At 40.4% G+C, this 22,645-nt stretch overlaps 1 protein-coding gene and 1 long non-coding RNA gene across 3 annotated transcripts in view; one reads left to right on the forward strand and one right to left on the reverse strand.

Annotated features, from left to right (window-relative positions):
• The window catches only part of unc5db (unc-5 netrin receptor Db), a 228,525-nt gene that overhangs the window by 119,783 nt on the left and 86,097 nt on the right, over window positions 1-22,645 (forward strand). For both annotated transcript variants that reach the window (XM_028033289.1, XM_028033290.1), the window contains exons 3-4: window positions 15,282-15,425; window positions 18,398-18,501. In XM_028033289.1, the coding sequence (XP_027889090.1) occupies window positions 15,282-15,425; window positions 18,398-18,501 (248 nt within the window). The remainder of the gene's footprint in view (window positions 1-15,281; window positions 15,426-18,397; window positions 18,502-22,645) is intronic.
• LOC114154328 (uncharacterized) lies at window positions 8,609-13,203 on the reverse strand. The gene is made up of 3 exons (XR_003597553.1): window positions 13,177-13,203; window positions 13,042-13,049; window positions 8,609-8,753 (listed from the first exon to the last, which is right to left on the reverse strand). It is a non-coding gene; the product is annotated as an uncharacterized LOC114154328 (long non-coding RNA).

The following is a 22,645-nucleotide window of genomic DNA, read 5'->3' on the forward strand; positions in this document are numbered from 1 at the left end:
AGATAAACAGCCTCAGACTCGGTCCTGCCAAACAGCCTGGGGGGAACTACTTGTCGGCGTGTTTGTGAGGTCTGGCTGGGGTTGCCGGGCGGACAGAGGGTTGAAGTTGACAAAAGGGCGGCGACACCTTACCCCATCTCCCCACTCCCTCCCACAACCTGACCCCCCAGCTGCACGGCCGCGGGGGGCCTCACCTCTCTCCGACGAAGAGCCACGTATATCTCTGGCCGGACGTAATGGCCCTCTAAAGCTGGGATTGATGTTATCGTTGCCCCGGGGGTTGCTTTGTGAGCCAGTTAATGGGGTTGTTAACCGAGTGTGGCCCGGACAATACACCTCACACACACAACCACACGTCCCCTCTTAACTCTGCTGTAGACTCCTGGAAGACGGGGTGGGAGAGGGGCTGTGGCGATGCTTTTTTCCTAGAGATGGTTTTATGCTGCCTCGCCTCACGTTTTCTGCCAGAGCTAAGCTGTAGAGTATTTCTTTTTATTTATTTATTTACTTATTTTTATGAGAGAAAAAGGAGCCCTTTGTCACAGCTGGTGAATCAGCAGATTCTGCTTTAATACCTAAGCCGTCACAGGGGTATCCATGCATGCTTGACTGTTTTTATATCCAATTTTAAACCTTGGAAAAGAGCCCTGAAACACTTACCTGCAGACGCCGGGATGCAGATCAATTCAGGAGCCCTTCAGCGCTGCATGAGTTCAAGGCAAAATTATACACAAAGTGACAAGCTACTTTAGCCTGTTTTGTTTTTTTTATCAGTACTGAAATAAAACAAAGGGTTGGGCATTCAGATGGTTCTCAGTTTCGAACCGTGTTCCATTGTCCGGGTCAGAATATTGACCGCCGTGTCCTGGGAACCACCTTCATACATGTTCATATGATGCTGATCTCAGGATTTTCCTTGTTACAGTTTTCTCCATTTTTTTGTTTTTTTACACTTTTGTTCACTTCCATGTTTTAAGTCATGAAACAAGTTTTAATATCCGAGCTGGCGTCTATTTTTAAAATCAAAAAATTGTTTTCAAGTAATGATTTCCTTTCTTAAAACTGCAGTATGCAACCGTCATTAAAAAAATGTACACTTTTTTCCCATATTTGTTGAAATGTTGTGACTGTATGGTATGAGACATCAATAATGCGCTGCTCCACCCCCCTGACCGCTCCCTTCCTTTCTCTCAGCTTCTGTACAGAGAAATTTTTAAACTGTTTGATCTGAAACAATTAAGAAGCAAAAATAGAAAACACTCTGTAAAAGGAAAATATAATTTTTCCAGCGTTCTACTTTTTTCTGTTTTTTACTGTATTTTCTTCACATTTCCTTGACCTTTTCATCTGAGGGAGGGAGAATGCTTTTCAGGGAAAATCTAAACATCTACAATGTCTTTGACATGAGTCTGTATTAGTAAAATTACAGAAGGTGAGAGAATACACCTGAATTACTGAATGCTCTCTCATTAATGAGACTTTAATGGAATCTACAAGGTAGTAGCATCAAAAGAAATAAATGGCTTTATTATCAAGGTTAAATAAGTGAAAAAATGTTTTTTAAAATATTTTCTTTGATATGATGGTTCTGTAAATGTATCCAAGGCTGAAGCAAAGATCTCCCGAGCTCATTTTCTTAGCATTGGAGTACTCTGCGCTGACCGTCATTTAAGCCCCACTTGGAAATGCGCTGCCTTTGAGCAATAATAACTACTAGGGGCCTAATGGTACAGATATGAATCATCCATTGTCTATATCTGCTTGTCCTTGAGGAGTTGTGGGGGGGAACTGGGGTTACGGGCCGTTTGAAAGTAATAAACAAAAGGTCTTAGAAATGTTTTCTGGAAAAGTAAAAATACTTTTTTTTTCTCCTTTGTCTAATAAGGTAAAGGCTTCACAAATTACAAACTTTGCTATGAAGAATTTGTATTCACTGCATAATATCTGACAGGTTCATATATTGATGCTAGGATAATGCAACACACATATTTCATGTTTTCTATTATTTGCATTTTCACAAATTTCACAACTACGATTTCATAAATCTCCAATTGTATTGTTATTATTTTTTAAACGACAGAGGGTTGATTCTCTGAATTCGGAACATTTTGGGGTCTCAGGTTATTAAAAGATATAACACATAAAAATGTGTTTTTGAACTCTGCATCTATTGAAGGACTCTTTGAACCTCCAAGAAAATATGTCTTCCCCACCTTATGCATGAAATCCCAAACAGTATTACGAATTTCTTTGTTACTTGGGTTGCTTTAAATTCAACCCTGTAACAGGACAATTTGATTCCTCTATGAGTATAACTCCATAAGATAATTAAACTAATTCTTCCAGTTCCTTTGAGATTACCTGTCCCTTGATTAAAATAACTAACTGCAAATATAATTTATTTGATTGTGAATCATAATAATTAGACTGATACGTAGAATATGGCAACTTGATGTAAAAGCGCTTTTCATAAATCATGAAAATACTCTTTAAAATAAATATTAAATCTGGCTTTTTTATATTTTTCAGTCATTCTTTAAATTTTGCATACAGTCCAACAAATATTAGTCTACTATTTGCTGTTTATAATTTTTTTTAAAAATCATTATGTATCACGTAACTGGGTTGAACCTAATGTAAAAGTTGACCAGTCTGTAACGGAGTTGAACACTCTGGCTGTGCAATTTTATAAATAATTCATGTATTTTTCTCATATTGTTTTTTACTTCGATTAAAGTATACCAAAAATTGTTTATATTAGTAGAAATAACTTGCAGTTACTGGCTATTTTTATTTGTTTTATATTCACTGAAAAATGAACATTGGTCAGTGATCATTTGGCTGATCTCTACGCTCCAGCAACCCGTAGCATTTTTCAAGACATGATTTTTAAAATATATTTGCATGTTACATTTACCAAGACATATGGATGTTTCCATTTCTTGATTTTTCTCAAAAAATGTTGCTTGCATTGTATGAAAATCTTTGAGATAAACCTGTGAGACAGAAAATGCACCACATTCAGAGAATGACCCAGAGTTTGCTTTAATCAGTCTAAGCAATTTGGAGTTTGAAGTAAAGATGATCAAATGCAACCCAGACTCATTAAAAACTGAAACAACCAAAGCAGAAGCTACCGTTAGCAGCTAACTGTTAGCCTGTTGCAGTATTTTCACAGAAACAGAAGCTAACTTAGTTTTGATCTTTCACATATCCAATGGATGATGTGGATTTTTTATTTTTTTTACAATGATTTGTTTTAAATATAAAAGGTACGAGAATCTGCGGTTTATGCTTAAATTTAGGCCTACATGCAGCTCTGCCTCACTCATTCTCTACCTCAGATCATGATATTATTATTTAAGATAGTTTGCTGATTTAGCCATTATTCAGGGTCAGAGCAATTGTAACCTATGGCTACAATACACATAAAGTTCTCTCAGACTATCACATCAACGCTCACAATCCCCTAAAAGACCATGACGGTTCTGAGAGTGGGCCCAGTATAGAATGGTTCAGCTACATCAATATAGAATCAATTCTTTTTTTTTTTTTTATCAATTTTTGACTGATTTTGTTTAAAACCCAAACAAATATCAGTAAGATTAATTCTTCATTTTGATGTGCCCAATATGGCAACGTAATTCCGAGATGTTTCGTTTGAGAGGGCAGCCCATTACATACCTCACTGCTGAATCCAGTTACAGAGAGAAACACTTTGTTTTCAATGAGTTTCCTCTTGAGTGGGCCGACTTGATGGATCAATTTGCATTTCACTCCTCATCCAGAGACAGTAGGTGGAAAAAACATTGTTTTCCTTTTCTGAGTTTTTTAACGCCATTGTTGCTTTAATTACTGATGCTTACCGCAGCTGCCTTCTACTATGGTATTTTATTCTCCCGGTCTCGTTACACCACAGGATGTGTCATTTGTGAGCTTTATGTTTTGGGTTTGTCAGGCTTGATTTCACACATTTCAGGTTTGAAATTGAGTATCCTTTCAAGGAGAGATGGCTGCGTGTTGGGACTGTCTCTGGTTACAGAGCGAAGAGTTCGACACCAGGTCTAATGGAGCTGTAAAATAGAAGCTCGTCTTTCCACGAGGAGTGGAAGGCAGCCAGATATCAGATGTTCCTCTCTGGAAGGCGAGGGAAGTAGATTCTAATGGCTCCATGAATCCGTTTGTGTGCTGGACTCAGTTTTGATGGAGGAGGCGCCAACGCCGCTTTGAAAAAAGCAGTCGTTTCGTCCCGTTTACTTGAGGAGTTCTTTCGTGGATTTTATGTGGTCTGAGTAGCTCACAAATTTAGCCACGTTCATGAGCAAAATGGATAAAACAAACATCTTTTGTTGCTTTTGGATAGCTCAGGAACAAAAAAAAAAAAAAAAAAAAAAAAGCCTGAAACTAACATCTCCGGTTAAATAAGTCTAAAGGTAAGAAGCTTTGGCCTGCAGACAAAACACTTTGGACAAGACATTATTCCCACAAGTCTGAACTGGAGGTGACCTGCGCAGCTTCACCAGAACTGCGGTGATGGACTCTCTCTTCTTTTTTTTTCTAATTGGATATTAGAATATTTTTTAAACTAATTTTAGCTTTGGACCTTAATGACAGTGGTAATTATATCAGTTCTTCAGCGTGTCACGTTGAAGCCTACATTTAATTAGTTTGAGCATTTGCTTCAGAAGCATCATGACTTACCTTAGAAATACTCATAAAATAGTTTTGACATGCTTGCAATTAACACGATGAAAAACAACTTTTATAATATTCAAGAATCAGGCACTAATGATGCTTTTCTCTTGCAAATTATGACACTTGACCCTCTCACACGTCACACCCACCGAAACTCACACTGAAAAACACACACACATATTTTGGGATTTATGTCGTTGTGAGAACTTTTAAGCCCTTATCCTTAGATATGGTCCACATTTTAATTTTAAGCAACTGCACAAACAAGACACTTAAGGTATATTCACAGCTTAAAAACCGTAATGTTTTTTAGAATAAAGAGTGAGCTGCTGATGCCATTTTATTACAGTTTGGTGGCTCAAGGCCTCATTCTTCACTGAAGAGATCTTTTTGTTTTTTATTAAATATCTATTTTGTTCTGGGTTGTCGTCAAATTTTTTTTTTTTTGAAAACTGGATGGTTTATGTGGTGCTGGGAGAGTGGATTCTTTCAGCAGGTTTAATTTTAATTAAAAAAACTAAGTTATTCATTTATATTATTGCTTTCATCTATTTTTGTTTTTTTTGTTCTTTGTGGCTGTAACTCAGGAAGCAGAACGTGTCTGCCCTCCAGTTTGCTTCTTTGGTGTGAAGCGCTTTGGCCAGCCGTGTTGTTTTAAGCTAAATTCTATTGTATTCCTTTCTGTCGACGTCTCTAACGGCGATTTTAAATTCAAGAGTACCTCTTGATCTCTGACACGTCCGCCGCCATTGAAAACAAAACATTTGAGGACATTTTAAAGAGCGTTTTAAGGACTTGAATGTCATGGTCTGTGGCTGTGTGAGCGCCGCCAGCTGTTGGGAAGAGAGTCATCGAAGGAACCGTCAACGCACATGTGTGCTGCGACATTCTGAGTCAGAGCAGAATCACTTCCTTTCAGAAACTGGGTCAGTTTTCCAACATTGTAGTTGCCCCAAACATCTCCATGACGACCGCTGCCTTGCTAAAGAAACTGAGGCTAAAGGTGCTGGACCCCAGACCTAAACCCTAGTGAGGCTCTCTGGGCCATCCTCAAACAAAAAAGTCAAGGAGCGCACGGCACGGCACGGTCTCCGAAACCCACCTGCTTTGTGACGTTGTCATGGAGAAGAGGGAGAGGATCAAATGACAAAAGCCATGAAGCTCTGGAGAACTCCATGTCCAAGAGAGTTAAGGAAGTCCTGGAAAAAAATGGTGGCCGCTCAAAATACTGACATTTTGGTGGTAAAATTAAGCATTGATGGTTGAGTTTTTTTGAGTTGACGGCAAATTCGCTGTTCTTCTGAGTACTTCACATCAGAATCAGAGCTTCTGTGTTGTAAAAGGAAAAATAAGAGAGAAAACATCTGAAGAGTTGAACATGCAGCTGTTAGCTTACCTGGGCAGCTGACCAATTCCTAATCTCTATCAACTGTGCCACTGTTATATTTTCAAAACGTAGCCCTCATTGTCTTGTTGCAATTCACCCCGGTTTTTAATTCATTCACTAAATAACTCCGAACTGTGGGAAAGCCTCAGGTAGAGATCTTTTGTTGGTTTATGTTGTGACATTTCAGACTGTTTTCAAATTATTCTTCCTAAACAAAGCATCCGACTAACCCCAGAGACCTGACAAAGAAACCCCGGTTTGTGTCAGAGGCAGCCATGCTTGCTCTCACCTCTCCTCCCTCTGCTGGGTGGATGAAAGGGTGGGAGCAGAGAGTGGGGTCGACTCTGCACAGGCAGGCAGCTATTTCTGGTAGTAGAACATCTCAAGTCCCTGAAGATATTTAAATCAGTCGTCAGGAATCCCGAAATGAGGGACCACAGGATGTGTCATTGCGAATGGAAACTCTGTAAAATAAAATATAAAAAATACAGAGATCTTCTTTCTTTTCTTCTGTGAATTGTGTATCCAAATTATGGATTTTTTGCTTCTCTTTTTTTATAAGCCTTTTGAAAATATGATATATATATATATTTTTTTTTTTAATTGCCCCGCAAGGGGTCTTTTTGTGGGCTCTAGTGTCCCTTTTTCAAAGTAGGCTGACAGGAAAGGGGGGAAGACATGCGGAAAACGTCGTCGGGTCTGGGAGTCGAACCCGCGACAGCCGCGTCGAGGCTACGTTGCCTCTGAATGTGGGTCGCGCTAACCCCTCCGCCACCACGGCACGCCCCAGAAAAAATATAATATTTAATTACAATAATGGCAACACCGAAACAGTTTACCCGTAGATATGTACAGGTTTTAGAAATTGGAGTGAGAGAAAGAAAAAAAAAGCAATGTTAAATTAAACCCAATAATTTAGATAAAAATGTTTGATTTGGTGGATACAGTTGGTATTCACTGAGGTTTGGGATCACAGCTGCCTGCAAAAAGCTGAAATCAGTGAATACTTGAGGCCGCCTCTAAAAAACACACACACACACACGTGCCGATTTTCATTGTTCAACACCAAGTTTGGCTTAGTGCTCATTAATACACAGAGCGGAACCATAACGGAGATTTTTACGGACTGGATCCAGAGCTTGGTTAGAAAACCAACAACAGCCTCCACCTGGGAGGGAGGGAGGACATGCAGGAGGAGCAGGAGCAGGGAAAACATGGAAGCATTAACAACTTTCACTAAAGTCATAGGTTTGAGTCAACCAGAGAGGTCGACTACCAGGCGAACTCGGGTCCTCACGTAGGATCATGTACTTGATCCTTCGACGCCCAGTTGTCAAATAAAACAAATGCAGTCAAGTGTGCAGTCTGCAACAAGACAACCCTGCCCTCCAGCAGAGATCCTCCGCTCAGGAAAGAGTCTCACACATGCATTTAAAATCAAGCTCACACAAGAACAAAGTTTATTCAATAAAATAAATCAAGTTTTCCTCTCTTTTTTTTGCCTCAAACCTCAAAACAACAGCAAACTATTATAATTCCTGTAGATAGGAAGAAAGCTCCGTATGTTACTTTCCACGCACAGCAAACTGCTTCAGTTCAAGAGTTTGATGCATGACTCTGTAGATGTCTGCTGCGATTGTCGTCTAGTCGAAGGAAGTTAGGGTTTATTTTGACAGTCAGTTTCTTGTGTTTTTGTTTATTTTTTTGTCAGAGAAATATTTCATGTGCTTAATTTTCTTCAACCCTTCTTTGTGTGTGTGATGCATATATACTCCATAAACACAGCTTTACTGATTTTGAGCATGTGTTTCCCATTCTTTGGCTGTCTGGTTAACGGCGCAGGGCTAATGGAAATACATTTTTTCCCTCTCAGCGACTCCAGCAAACAGACAGATTGAAGCCACCACGGGGTTCCTGAGAAATAATCTAAAAAATGTTGTGAACGTCAGGAAATCACGCTGCTTCCTTTTTGTTTCTCTCTTCGTCTATGAAGGCTTCATTCTGTCGCAGGCGACACGCAGGATGGGGACGAAAACGAGTCCATCCGCTTTGATTTCATGGTTTTGATTTCAAGATGGTTTTAGTCCCGATTTAAGATAACAGACAGTCAATTTAAAGGATTCATTAACATCAAAATATAGTTTTAAATGTCTGATCTAATTACGTCATGAGTGAAAATACTTGTTAAATCAAGAGCGTTTGACTATCTACTCGAGTGTTTTGTTCCGTCTGGACGGTTTTGAAGTTTTAGAATGAATGTTTTATAGCTGGTCAGTTATCTACAGTATTGAGTGGACTCCTGGTATTCATGGAGGTTTGAGATCACAGCCATTTGTGATTACATAAAATCTGCAAATACTTGAGACCCAGTCTAGGAAAGCCTTCGAAGAGAATATTTTAAGAAGAGACTGTCGTGATCTGTGTTTTGCTGTGTGTTTATTTTGAGTTTCCTGTGTATCTGTGTCTCCGTGTTGTCCTGTTCTCCCCTTGATTAGTTCCCAGGTGTTTCTTGTTCCCTGATTACCCCCAGTGTATTTAGTGTCACCTGTGTGTCTGTTCTTTGTCGGGTCCTCGTCTCATGTGCGCTCAGTCCTTCGTGTTCCAGTCGTGTTTACGGTTGCTACCGGCGTCGAGCCCTGGCTTCCGCTCGGCCGCGCTGCCCGTTGCTGGACTGTCGTCATTAAAAGATCATTTATTCATCTTACCTGAGTCTGCTGCGTCTGCCTCGCCACCTCTCACCACCAATTCATGACAGAGACGTGTTTTTATTGTTTTTATGCTGCTGTTACGGAAAATTCGGGTGCATCGAGGCATGTAGGTTCAAAAAAAAAAAAAAGATTAAAAAAAGTATGTAAAAACACACAAGAATCAACATGCTTTTGCGTAAGAACAATATTATAAGAAAAAAAAGTACTATCATGGAAAAGTTGTTTAATTCCCATAATTTCTTCTGAATATTCAGATGTTTTGAATTCCTGTTTTCATAGGTTTTATGAGCTAGAAGGACAAATTATGTAACAATAAACAAACAAATACTTGAAATCACTTAAACTGTGAGCCCTGAATCTACAACCTGTGAAAGTTTAACACTTTGAATGGAATTATGGGAATTCAACACCTTTTTCCATGATATTACAATTTTTGGAAAGGGTCTTTACAGAAACTGTCATTTTCTGCAAAGACTAATATTGATCGATGGCACATCTTCCCGCACATCTAGACTGTAAAACCAAGGGAACCAGAGGAAGTGTGTGGACATGAAGAACGATGACTTGACTTTACTCAAACTTTTCAGCAGAAATAATCCCCGTGACATTTTTCTATGGAGCTCTCATCACCTGCAATAACAAGCTGACCTCGGGAAGAACTTTAGCTGCGACACACTTCTCTTCCCCGGAAATCAGACCAGCCCAAACTTAATTCTAAGTCTAACTTGTGGCCGTCTTTTTCTGCATCAGTCAGCCGTTTCGGATGGCTCTGTTAGAGACTCAGGAACCTGTGAAGAGCTGGAATAGAATCAGTGGCGGAGAATAGACGGAGTAGTTTTCTCTCTAATGAGCTCCGTCAACAGTTCTACCTGTAAACAAGCGGGGCTGTCAGGGGGAAGAGTCTCCTTTTCTGTCTCTCCAGCAAAACCGCATGTCCACGACTCTTTGCATTCCAGCAAACTCGACGTCTCGGAAAACGGACGCCGGTTTATCACTTCCCCGCTCTCTTTCTGCTCGGCCTTCCTGCTTCGTTCTCTCTTGTCTGTAACATAAAGCAGGCTCAAATCCATTTCGGGGGCATCATGGAAAGTCATTAGTCAATATTTTCTCCGCTGTCTCTCTTCCCACACGTAGGCTGTCACTTTCTGGCAGCCTACGTAATTTCTCTGCTCGAGAAATTATGAATTATGCCAGCGTCTCGCTCTCCACATGGGGCCCGTGACTGGGAAGCACCAACCGTAGAGTTGCTACTTTGTGTATTACTCCAGTTAAAGTTCCCTCCAGCCTTGTCAGTCCTGATTTATATGAACCCAGGTTGCCAAATATGTGGCTTTTACCATATTCAGACATATCACGTAATTTGTATCAGTATTGTACATCTAGTCAGCTGTGATCGGTATGACAACCTAGCAGGAGGCATCTCTTTTCCAGTTGTCTGTTATAAGCAGCGCAGACTGTCCCTCTAGTTTCATCTCAATCCCCCGCTACGCATGGATTGACATTGGCACAGTACAATTGTCTTGCCTGTAACTGATTACAACAATTGGGATCTGTTGGACTTCAGGGAATTCTTTTGATTCTTTGGAGCAAGGTTCTGTGAAGCTTTCAGTACCTGTAGCAGAACACTGTCATATTGCAGAGGGAATATAGAAATGTGAAGAAAACCTAGAAATGTTCAAAAGTAACCTGTTTAGGGTGTTATTGCAACTGAAAGAGGAACTGTTCATAATTGGGGGACAGAGTGCTATCTGAGGCAGCTGATCAGCTGTCATTCAGCCATCGGACAGGTGATTGGTTCAACTCCAGTGTTACACAAAACCTGTCAAGGTTTTGTGACAGTTTTGCATCCTTGAGCAAGACGCTAAACCCCAAGTTGTCTACCTGTTCAGTGGATGGACATGTGACTGGTGGAACTGTGGAAGGTTCGGATAACTTAGAAGAAATTTGACTTTGCGCTTCAACTCATTGAAATCGGCCTCCGTCTCTTTTAGAAGCACCTAATCTTTGCGATACTCTGCCTACAACAGGAAGTAGTTGAAAAATCATGGCGCAACATTTTTTTTTGATAAATTATTGCGTGAATTAACTTCTTCACATGTGATGTTAATTGTGTTCATTTAACGTAAACCCTGCATTTGCGAAATTTTGTGTTTTCGACATTAGCGTAATATTGACAACGATTTGTGGACGTTTGTAATGGAAACACTGCTGGTGATGGATTTAAAAGAACTACACAGTCAGGTCACGCTTATAAAAGTGACAGTCCACTCGCCTTAGATTCAAGATAAATACGATATGGTGGTTCTTCCTCTGAGGAGCTGAAAATCACATAGCCGTTGAATACTATATTACTATGTTTTGGAAGATGATTTATTAATTTTTTTTTCCTTTCGAAAAACATTATTGGTGCAACGGAAATAACTTTACATCTAAACCTGTGTGGAGGTTCCTCCCTTGTTTCCCCAGTGTTAGTATTTATTTCAATGTTTTCACACAATACATTTATAATTTCACTCTTTTTGTGTTTGTTGCATTAGGTTGTTTACTATTATGGGTGCACACATTTAGTAAACTCCTTTTGTTTTTGAGAATGGACACATATGTTTTCAGAACGGAAGAGATGTGTGACTGAAAACATATCTCTGGCTGTTCTCCTCGCGAGTACAAAAGAATCTAACTCTCTTGTCTTTCTTGTGTTTGTTTAATCTGTCTCAATAGGTGTTTAAACCTGACAGTGTTCATTGTGTGAGGTCAGGTTTTGGTTTGTTATCCTGAGTTGGGTATGCCTTAGTTGATTTCTTTTGGGCCCATTTTGTTACATTTTTGAGATTTGCTGTTGAAAGGCTTTTGTTAAGACTTTTTGAAAAATAAATATAAAATATTTTTTTATATATGCCTTTGTCCTTGTGCCTTACTGGTCGGACCGTAACAACCTGCCACAGGTACAAATAACATTAAGCCTCTCAAAAAGGTAAATATTTAATGTCTGCCTTCAGAGTATTTTGTCTCATGGACATATTATGTTTGCGTGGTTTTAAACAGCCAAAAGCATTTGAAATGGATGCTCTGTTGAGGATTTCTTTACTTGTTCTACAAATTTACTGTGATATATCTGTCCACTGTATGTGTGTAAAACTATTACAATAACTTCACAAAAATGCATATCACTTTAAAGTATGTAGGGAGACAGATTAAAGTATTGTTTTCGATTAAGAGAGCATGCATGTGAACAGGAGGACCCAGGGTGGCTGTTAGGCTTTCGGTCCCCAGCACATTACATAACACTCGTGTTTAATCCAGCTGTGGGCAGAGGGCCCGGAGGCTGCAGTCGGCTCAAAGAAATCACATGCGACAGGCTCTAATCCAATGACTCAGATTAAATATGGTGAGTGTTTGGCCATCTGGGGCTATATGACAGGGTGACGAACATTTCAAACAGGGGTGCTTGCAGCTTGTGCCATAGAGGATTATCAAATAGAGTCTGCCTCTGTTTTTGTTGATGCATTCAAGTACAATAATAGGGTTGTGAGGATTTTTTTAAATGTATTTTTTGTTACACATTGTGGTGGATTTTTCTGGTGCCGCGCTCTGTGCGCCTACATGTGCCTTTTAGTGTAGGCCAGCTTATTAATGCTGATTCTGGTGCAGCTGATTTAGCGTTCCTCTTGTTAGTGCTTAGAACATACAGAACAGTTCTCTGGGGGTCTGTCAATTTCTTTAGTCTTCTCTTGGAGCTAAGCAGCGAGGAGGTGGGCAATGCACGGATTTAGGAAGCGTGTCAGCCTTTTCCTTAGAACTTATGCATAAATAATCCTCTACAATCCATTGATCGTTGACTCAAGGCTCAAAATGCATCAAACTATTGATTAAGGGTTTGTTAAGAGACCCTAATTTAAATTCAGGCCATTCTAAAGTGGCCTTTACCATGTGAACACATGTAAGCCAAAGCAAAAGATTCAGGCGATATCGACACTCTAATGTCACTAGTGCTATTATCATAGTTAAAGTATTGCTGTTTCTAATACTGCATGTGAATTAAAAATCTTGGTGTATCATTAAAAACTTTGATTGTTATTGCATCACAGGAAAAAAAATGTATTCAGTTATAAATTATTGTTACTTCAAAAGGTCCCTACCAGCATTCAGTGTCATGTTCCGTGTTTTTCTGTGTATCTGTGTTGTCCTGTTCACCCCTCGATTACTCCCAGGTGTTTCTCGTTCCCTAATTACCCCGTGTGTATTTAGTGTCACCTGTGTCTCTGTCGGGTCCTCGTCTAATGTGCGTTCAGTCCTTCGTCTTGTCCATTCAATTTACCAGTTGCTACCGGCATTGAGCCCTGGCTTCTGCTCAGTCGTGCTGCCTGGTTGTGTGGACTTTTTTGGGACATTCATTATTAAAATCATTTATTCATCCTACCTGGGTCTGCTGCGTCTGCCTCAACACACCGCTTCATGACACTCAGGTTGTGAAAGGTGACACAATGAAAGCTGGGTTTAATCGTGTACTTGTAGTTTCCCACGAGGGACATTCCCAGGACCAATGTGTGACCCTAACCCTGAGACGGCCCCTCTGCTGGAGATGACCCCCACCCTCCCAGGTTAGAGGTCATCTCCACTTACTTGGCCTGAACACTTCTCTTTATACTTTCTTTATTTGTCTTCTTCATGCCTGACAATACCTTGCTGTTATTCTTCCAGATTGGGACCCACCTCTGGTTTTCTTGATGTTTAAAGGCTGATACGCTCTTCACATTCTATAACACCAATTCCTTCCTTCACCTGTAACAGATTCTAAAAAGGTTCCTCATGATCCCTTCAGGAGAAGTTGTAAAGAACCGTTGCGTTGTGGGTAATGGTGGATGATGTTGGCAGGGGTATAATCCAAAAAACCACTTAACATAAAAAATGTTTTCCTTGCCATTCATGCCTTAATGGAGAAAAAGTGATATAATTACAATGCAAATGTGTTCTATTTTTGCTCCCAGCAGGATGAATTATTTTGTGTTGCTGTGTCACTTTAAGACGGTCCCACTGAACCCCAGCTGGGCCCCTTGAGCTCCACTATTCACACTCGTAGGAGAGCCCACAGCGGACTGCTGTGCCAAGTTACTTTGTCTGGAATGAGCCCACAATGGCACTAGAGGGACGTTGTTGCTTCCACCTCAGTGTTGAGCAGCCGCTCACAGTTGGCCCCTACATGTGATTACAACCGAGCGATGAAGTTGCCTTTAGATATTTCTTCCTTCCTCTTGTATCCAAACTTGTCATCCAGTCGGTGATGTAATTTATGATTTCAGACTCTCAGAAGCACAATGAGAACCTAATGACATGATCAGCCCAGTTCTACTAATAGACCTACTTTATTGATTGGTCCAATTAGGTTCCTGAAGAAAACCCAGTTATGGTTCACCTTTGTTTCCTGCAAGTGGAGATTACTCGTAACCGCTTCATCATGTATTATAATAAAAACAGTCCAGTGTTGGGGCTTGACGGTGAACATTTCATCCACTAATCCTTCCTTCGTCTGCTCCCACTTATCCTTGTAGGGAAGGCTGGTCAATAAATCAATGACAAAATACATAACGATAGACACATGCTCAATATTAATAGATAATATGTTCGACAGATTTTTCAATAATTTCACTGAACTCTGATCCAGAGCTGCACAGCATTCTGGGGGATGTAGGCAGATGGAAAGACTTTAGCCGCTCATCCTCTCAGGTGGGTGCTAAGTAAGGTGGGTGGCATCAACTAACACAGTTTTGGGTTACCTAGCAACAACGTGGTGAGTAACTTGTGCAGCAGCAGTTTCAGGTTTGAACGCTGTGCCTCATAACTGCTGAAAGGTGAAGGGAGGAAATGATTAGAACACACACACACACACACACACATTACAGTATTTCAGATATTTATAACAAAAACTAATCAACAATTGTCAATATCTATCGATATGAAACGCTTATATTGTGATGCGTTTTTCAGCAATATTGCCCTGCCCTACTTGTAGGGCCACTGGGGGCTGGTGCCTACCTCCAATGGTCATTGGGGAAAAGACGTGTTCCACCCTGAGGAGGCCCTGTATGACAGACACACTTTGAGCAGACAACCAGCCACACACTCATAACTGTGCTCTCTGCTATCTCCATGCAGAAAGAGTCCAGGACATGGTTTGTACCCAGACTGGCCACATGGCCAACCACTGCTCTGCAGAACAGTAACAAAAATTGTCAGCAGATGGATAAATCAGACGACCGTCTGGGAGCGGAACAATCTGGTGTCTACAGTCAAATACTTCTCCATCTTACCCTGTCCCAACCCCTGGCTGATATCCCCTGGCAGAACTTCACATCATCTTGACCTTTGCAGGATTTTATGACAAAAAAATAAAAGATTTATTTGGGGGTTTTTTGAAGCCATTGAGTCTAAAGTAAGGTATCTTGTGCATACATATCTGTGATAACTGATTGCCTTTATCTTCTCTTTTCTCCCAGGGCTGAAGGTGCGTGAGGTGATGATCAATGTGTCCCGCCAGCAGGTGGAGGACTTCCACGGCCCCGAGGACTACTGGTGTCTCTGTGTGGCCTGGAGCCACCTTGGCACCTCCAAGAGCCGGAAGGCAACTGTCCGCATCGCCTGTGAGTGTGGAGGTCATTCATTAGCATCGCTTTTCACAACAACAAACACACAAACAAACAAAATAATAGGAGAACCTGTTGATCTATGTGTGAATTTTAGAGATGAAGAGTTGGACTGAAGTTAAATTTGCTGTTTGTATGACGTCCATCTTGCTTCATTTCTCTGTCTGGTGGAATCAAGTGCATAGCTCTTATGTAGTTTGTAGCCTGTAATCTTCCATTTCTCTTGGTTACCTCAATGATTAAATCGCTTTTTGACAGTAGACGGACCATTTCACACACTACCCTACCATCACTCAGGAGAAAGACACCAGGATAACTGTATTCCACTAGAGGCAGAGACTGACCTCTTCTCACTATGAGGAAGCACTCCAACCGTTTTTAGATGTAAATAACCGCCTCAGACTCAGAAATAATTACAGTGCATTTGGAGAAACTTCAAAAACTGCAGGGGCAAGTCCTTTAAGTCTGCGTCTGCATTTCACCTACCGATTTCTGCTAAATATAAAAATCATTTGTCATTTCTCTTGGAGTGATTTTTTTTACAGTATTGTTTTTCTTTCTCCCGGTTGCAGAACACAGAGCAAAAACAACACAGAAAACTGTAATATGAGACACTTTCAGAAAACATGGAGACTATGCATTATCTGCAACGTTGATAAAGTAAGATGACAGAATGACTTTTTTTTGTCTCTTATCACCATGCTGAGATGAATGTGTGAACAGAGGAATGGTCGACTCCATTCCTTCTTACGTTTGGTAAAATGTTGCCTTGAAATGTTCCCTTTGATGTGATCAAGGTCCTTTTAAACTCCCATTTACTCTTCTCTTAATGTAGGAGTCAAATGTAATTCACAAATAATAACTCTGGCAGAGTAACAGCCTTTCTTGGGCTGTTGCGATATTGGGGAAAAAAAACGAAAACCACCAAAGTGAAGTCTCAAAAAGCATAATCCTCTTCCTGTCCGTTACCGCGTGAGATAAAGGTCAGCTGGTAGTACGAGATCTGGGCATACGCATCTAGTTTTCAGGTTTTTTAGTGTTTTGTAAGGAAAGATTTTGTGGCACTACTACTTCAGTCACAGTGTTTCAGACAGGAAATGGGTAGAGAGAGAAGCTACTGAGTTTGATTACTCTCAGGTCCAAAATCTAAAATATTGGCCTTGATCAAACTTGGGACTATATCATTCCACCAATATAAAAGTTCTGTATCACACACTTTGTGTTTTAAAACTCAATATAGCTTGAGCCTTGCTTGAGTTCATGACAAAACACAGAACACAGTTTTCCTGCATAATGCAGATCACAACTGTGGAACACAGAAGGCTCCCTTCTATGTTTAGTTGAAGTCATGTTCTTCATTTTTGAAAAAAAAGTAAGATTTATTTTAAATAAATCAAACTGAAATTCTTTGATTTTTCCTGAAATATTGCTATAATCTCATCTCATACTTGTGAACCCAGAACCATGTTCCATCTCGTCTCGTCCCTGAAATAATAGCTGAGACTTTCTGTAGCTGTGGTTCCATCACAAATGTGCACTGAAAATCTTGTCCGTGTTACGGTACTGTCAAGCAAACACAATTTTGCAATTGCTGTGTTTTCATGAAATTAGAAAGAGAAGCTTCATAAGACATTAAAAAGCATGCTGCGACACAATCCTCCCTCTACTTCCTGTTGTTTTCTTCTTTGTGGTTTGCGCCGGTGGCAACATCGGCTGTTGTTGAACACGTGACTCAAATGGTGAGAAAAACGTTTTTTCTACTGCAGTTCTGCGAAATAAACCAATTTTGACACAACCAAAAAAAAGCTCATCGTAGCACCAAAATATTTAATCAAAAAATGGCTTTTGGTTTTTAAATTGACGTGTTTCCGTTTAGCAAATTTATTTTTGAAATGCCAAATTGCACAATTATATGGTCAATGGAAACACAGCTGTGCGATGCTTTCCTCTCCTTTCTCTCCTCATTGATCGGCTACAGAAATGTTGAGATGACTGAGTTCTTCACCACAAAGGGAAAAGTTTGCGCCGAGGTGGGGACATGCTGTAAAAACATGCCAGAATTTTGTCAGGCCACAAAAAACATTTATGGTTTACATGATCCCTGGTGTATCAAGCATCACTGAACGATAATGTGCCTGAAAGGCCCTGAATCCAGCGGTGAGTTCAATTGGGTGAAAGATTTTGAAAGGATATTTTCAGCTACTTTGATCCACTGTCGTTCTGTTTTGCTCAAGGAGTGTGTGCCTGGCATGTTTTCAGACTGGTAATAACAGCATACTTCTTAGATTTAAAAAAAATTCGAACCACTTTCTGACTGGTTTTTTTATCAAAACTATGACGGTGTTTGTCTTCTAATAGGAAAAGGAGCCTTCTGAACGAGCAGCCTCTGCTTTAGGTTGGACCAGAAAGTCAAACCCAATTGAGCTGATTTTTTTTCTCAACATAAACTGAATTAGGTTGATCAGCATTAAAACCCCAAAGCCGGCTGATCAAGTTCGACGCAATCAGTCAATTTCAGCCTGTGGTGTCTAAAACCAATACTCCCACTCGAAGATGTCAGAGGTTATCTGAAAGCCCTCCTCCGTATTGAATTTATTGGTTTTACTTACTGGAAGCAGAGAAAAAAGAAAATCAAATGCTGTGAGCAAAGAAGTTGTGTGAAAATCCTTATCTGGCAGGTTTTGCGCGTCATTGTATTTGCACTTATTTGACACTTACTTATCTATGAGCTGAGTTCTGGTTTTATGACCTCTACAAACACAGGACTCTCTTCATAATCTGTCAGGACTGAGAAAAGCAGCCAATTTAAATGTCATTAGAGGTTGACTAAGATCCCTTACCAGGTCACCTAGAACATGGGGTTTGTCCTGCAAAGCACCATGGGACTGGACCGGTGCTGCATCGTCTTGTGGAGCTGAAGTCCAGGCTAACGGTGACACCTGACATCTGCCTCTTATCTCCCCACACAGATTTGAGGAAAAACTTTGAGCAGGACCCCCAGGGGAAGGAGGTGCCCATCAACGGGATGATCGTTCTGCACTGTCGCCCTCCAGAGGGAGTGCCAGCAGCGGAGGTGAGGCGTTCCCCTCCATGGATCCATGCTGAAGCTGGAGAAGTTTGTGCTCCCCCAGCTTACAGGAAAGATCTGGAGGATGACTTTGTAGCACTTTGACAGGGAGTTCAACATCCTGAGCCGGTTTCCCTTCATGTTATTTTTCACCAATATGTTAATGATCATTTAAAAAAAAACCAAAAGGGATCTTTCAGAATATTGGATGCGTTTAATTCAAAGAAAAAAACACAAAAACACCTAAAATCAAAAGTTTGATGATATATCAAAATTTTTAAAAAGTATCGATATCGGTATTGGCAATACAGGCCCTGTATTTACTTGCAGTATCACACATCTCCACCAGTTAAAAATGCTCCTTTTAAAAAAAATTTCATTTTCCAAAAGGTTCTTCATTTTCTAGAATCAGATCTTCATAGTTCATAGAAATAAATACTTCCTACTTTAGTTGGCACACGTATTTGAAAAGGGAAACAGTGATGTGAATTACAGTATGCCGCCTGTGACTCCTGACATGTAAGTAAAGACACCCAGAGCAACGGGAGCGTTCCAGCAAGCCCTCCCTAAATAGAACCGGTGGAAACCGCACGGCACAAACTGACTCCACTGTGAGTGACTGGAGACTCATTAGCTCCTCTTTACACCGCTGCTGACAAGGATTATTTCCAAACAGTGGATGTGCTGACCCCCCCTCCACACACCCGAACCGCAAGCTCACATTCTATTGTGTGTGCACTTTCATGTTGCAGCAGCAGCCGCGCCGCAGCTGAAACCTCACACCGGCCGCGCTCATGGATGCCATCTCAATATTTCATGGAGGAGGTGCGCTGAAATCGACAGGGCCGGGCAGCGCTGGCTCGCCCTCTTTCCATTATTCACTGCCGTCTCCTGCGACCGCTCTCATTTGTGTTGACAAAGGACTAGATGGGAGATTGTGATTCCGTCAGTTCGGCTCACGCTCCACTATTTTTACCACCTCTGTGGGGCCGCGCCGCAGCCGGAATGACATCAATCCTCCATTTTTTTCCCCCCATGCCGGATCATTCTCGTGCTGCGAGGGAGCCGGCCGAGGCTGACCTCTTCCTAAATCTTCGTCCTGCGCACGACATCCGCGCGTGCGTTTCTCACGCCGATTCAGACCGGAACAAAGTGCCTCCTGGAGGAAAGCCTTTGAGTTTCCTCGAAACATCAGGCAAATTCTAAATGTTCGCGCAACAGAAAGGAGAGACAGTCACAGGAAAACGAAAGGAGCTCTGCCAGCAGCAGGCTCTGCTCCTCTGTCCTGTTGGACGTTTTTACCTCTTTACTTCTCTGGTTCAAAGTCTCCAAGTTTATACAAGCAGGAAATCACAGTGGTCTGCTGACAGCTGAACGACCATGTTAATTATAATTAGTATCAAAATCAAATAGATGATGCAGTTAAATGACCAGCATGATTCATTTTCTATATTTTTATCATAATGACACATTTTTCTTAATCCAGTCTAAATTCAATGATCAGTACATTTCTATCAACTGATTACTGCGGGTGCATTAGTTTTTTGTTTTTTTATTGTGGGGTTTTATTGTGTCTTGTTTTGTTGTATCAACCAATCATTAGCTGCATTTCCACTCCAAATGTGTGCAAACCTTTCTGAATTTTTTCTGCTATTGTAAAAGAAAACAAAAAAAAACATAATCCTGCAAATAACAAGTGCAATTAAAATCACATGAGCTAAGACTTAAACCTTATATTAGATTTTTAAAAATATTCTTTAGCAGGTTGCTGTCACTTTTTAGCCTTCATCAGTCTTATGATGTAACCGTGGTTGGAAATGTGACTTTGTTTATGACAGATAATCTACCATTGAGACAAACCTTTTCAATCTGTCTTTCGTTTTAGAGCTACGATCATTTGACCCTGAAACAACGGATGGTTCTCAGCTCTAAACGAATGTGGCCTTTATGTTGATATGTAACCTTATGTTTGGCATTTTACAGTAAAGACTGATTCTGCTGATCTGCTGCTCTTGCTTAAAGTTTAGCTCTTAAATATGACCGCCTTTGCATAAACAAAACAACAGCACATATACCAGAAGAAACTGTGTTTCTATTCATGCTCACAGGTTTTGTACAGCAGCATTTCAGTATGTGAACCATAAGGACTCCCAGATGGTACAGAATGCAGAGACAGCGAGAGAAAGAGAAAGAGAGAGAGACGGAGGCACAACAACATTCAGCAAAACTGTAGAAAAGTCAACGCTGTGCTTGAAGAACCTTTTCTCGTAGTAGAAAACACCTTTTATGGAGAACCTGCAAAATAATCATGTTCGCCCAGGCGCCAGTATTCCACAAGTCTGAGGATATTTTTCACATTTCGCATTCGTCCTGTGGCTGTGGACACAAACACAACCGTGACTTCAGAAGCGATGAACCGACCTTTACAGGTCAAGTGGCTCTGAAACTGACAGAAATGATTTAAGTTTCATAACATCAGCGTTTTGTTCAAGCATTACTTCAGGTTTTTATTGCTTATAGTCACTTTCACCTGTCTTTCAAACTGAAAAGTTGTATTCAACACTTTTATTCATTATTTATGGATTTACCCGAGGCACTGCTTCATTCAGCTGAATTTAAGGTTCAGGGAAAGAAACACTTTTCAACTTCTTTGCTTCCTAAGTGTCATTTTCTAACTCTACTCTCAGGTTTGCATAAAATGTTTTATTGAGGATCCAGAAGTTTCAGCATGATGAATAATAATGTCTACTGGGATCGGTGATTTAAGCACAAGTGCAAAAGGATATTAGGTGTGTGAGTTTGGATCCTCGGTCGCAAACAAATTACAAATAGTTCAAAAATAATCTCAGAGTGAGTAACGCATAGAAAACTGAACAGTATTCCCCAGTTATTCGCTTCCACCCGTCAGATCCAGTGTTTTCAAGCTAGTGTGACTCATTCTAAAGGGCTAAGAAACTAACCAGAGAGCATCTCTTAGGAAACGACACCTTCATTTCTGAATGTTTTCCTCTGGCTCATTTCTAAACTTGACATACTAGCCTCGTAAGGCACGGTGGTGGAAGTGCTAGAGCTGGTTAAACTCTCAGAATAATACGAAAATAAATCCAACTTTTCAATTCTAAATGGCGACGTTGTGAAATAATGGGTGTTATCGTCAATTCAAGTTATTTCATAATTTGCATTTGTTAGAACTTGGCTCGAGCTGAAGGCGTTTTGTGGTCCTTGATGAGGTATGATTTATTAGCAATTGCTGTATTTTTTTTTTTACACCATTTCATAGGTGTATGAAATGGTGTAAAAAAAAAATGTCCAGCTTAACAGAACATGAAGTTGTGGAGGGAAAAAAAAAAATCCCAAAACAGTTACATGTGGATTCTTAAACATATTAATTTGAATGCTTTTCAAATACAAGGCACAAAACTTTCAAATGTTCTACTACCGGTGAAGTATTGCACCGCTCTGGTTTCAGACGATGTGCTGGCATAGTTACTACATTCAGAAGCCAAATGCAGAGGTGGTGTTTGCTTGACGTCGCTTTTTTCTTCCAGAGTAAACGGCTAAAGCGACATAGCAGCTCCACCAGCTGCACTTATTCAACAGAAGCCATTTTCCATCAAGTGCACGTTTGCACAGATGCCTAACCACATGTAGCTTGTAAAATTTGTTAATGTTAATAAAGTTAGGTCCCAACTACTATTATCTTTCCCATCAATAATAATCCTTATTGGGTATTACCATCAATTTCCACATTAGCCACATGGCTGCGGCGGTTCTGTTGGGTCTGGAAGCCGTCATCGCACCATATGCTTTGTTTAAGACTAAATTAGTTTCTGTAGCTCGGTTTCTAATGGAATTATTCATGAATTCGTTTGACAGCAATAACACTTGATCACACTTTAATGACATATCCAATATGTTCAGCTTTGAGTCCTCGAGCTTGAGTGAAATATTCATGGCACAGTTGGAAATGCTTCATGAGAATAATGTCAAAATCAGCAACGTGAGACTGTGATGTATAGTTGGTGCATACGGCCTGATTGTGAGCTGCTTTATGATGTTATTTCTGGTAGAAGATTTCTTCTGCTGGCAGGTTAAATGCTCTTTGTTTTGTTTTATTATCACGTTATAACAAAAGAAATCAACTTTGAAA

This window comes from Xiphophorus couchianus, chromosome 12 (assembly GCF_001444195.1).
Source record: "Xiphophorus couchianus chromosome 12, X_couchianus-1.0, whole genome shotgun sequence".
Classification (NCBI taxonomy): Eukaryota; Metazoa; Chordata; class Actinopteri; order Cyprinodontiformes; family Poeciliidae; genus Xiphophorus; species Xiphophorus couchianus.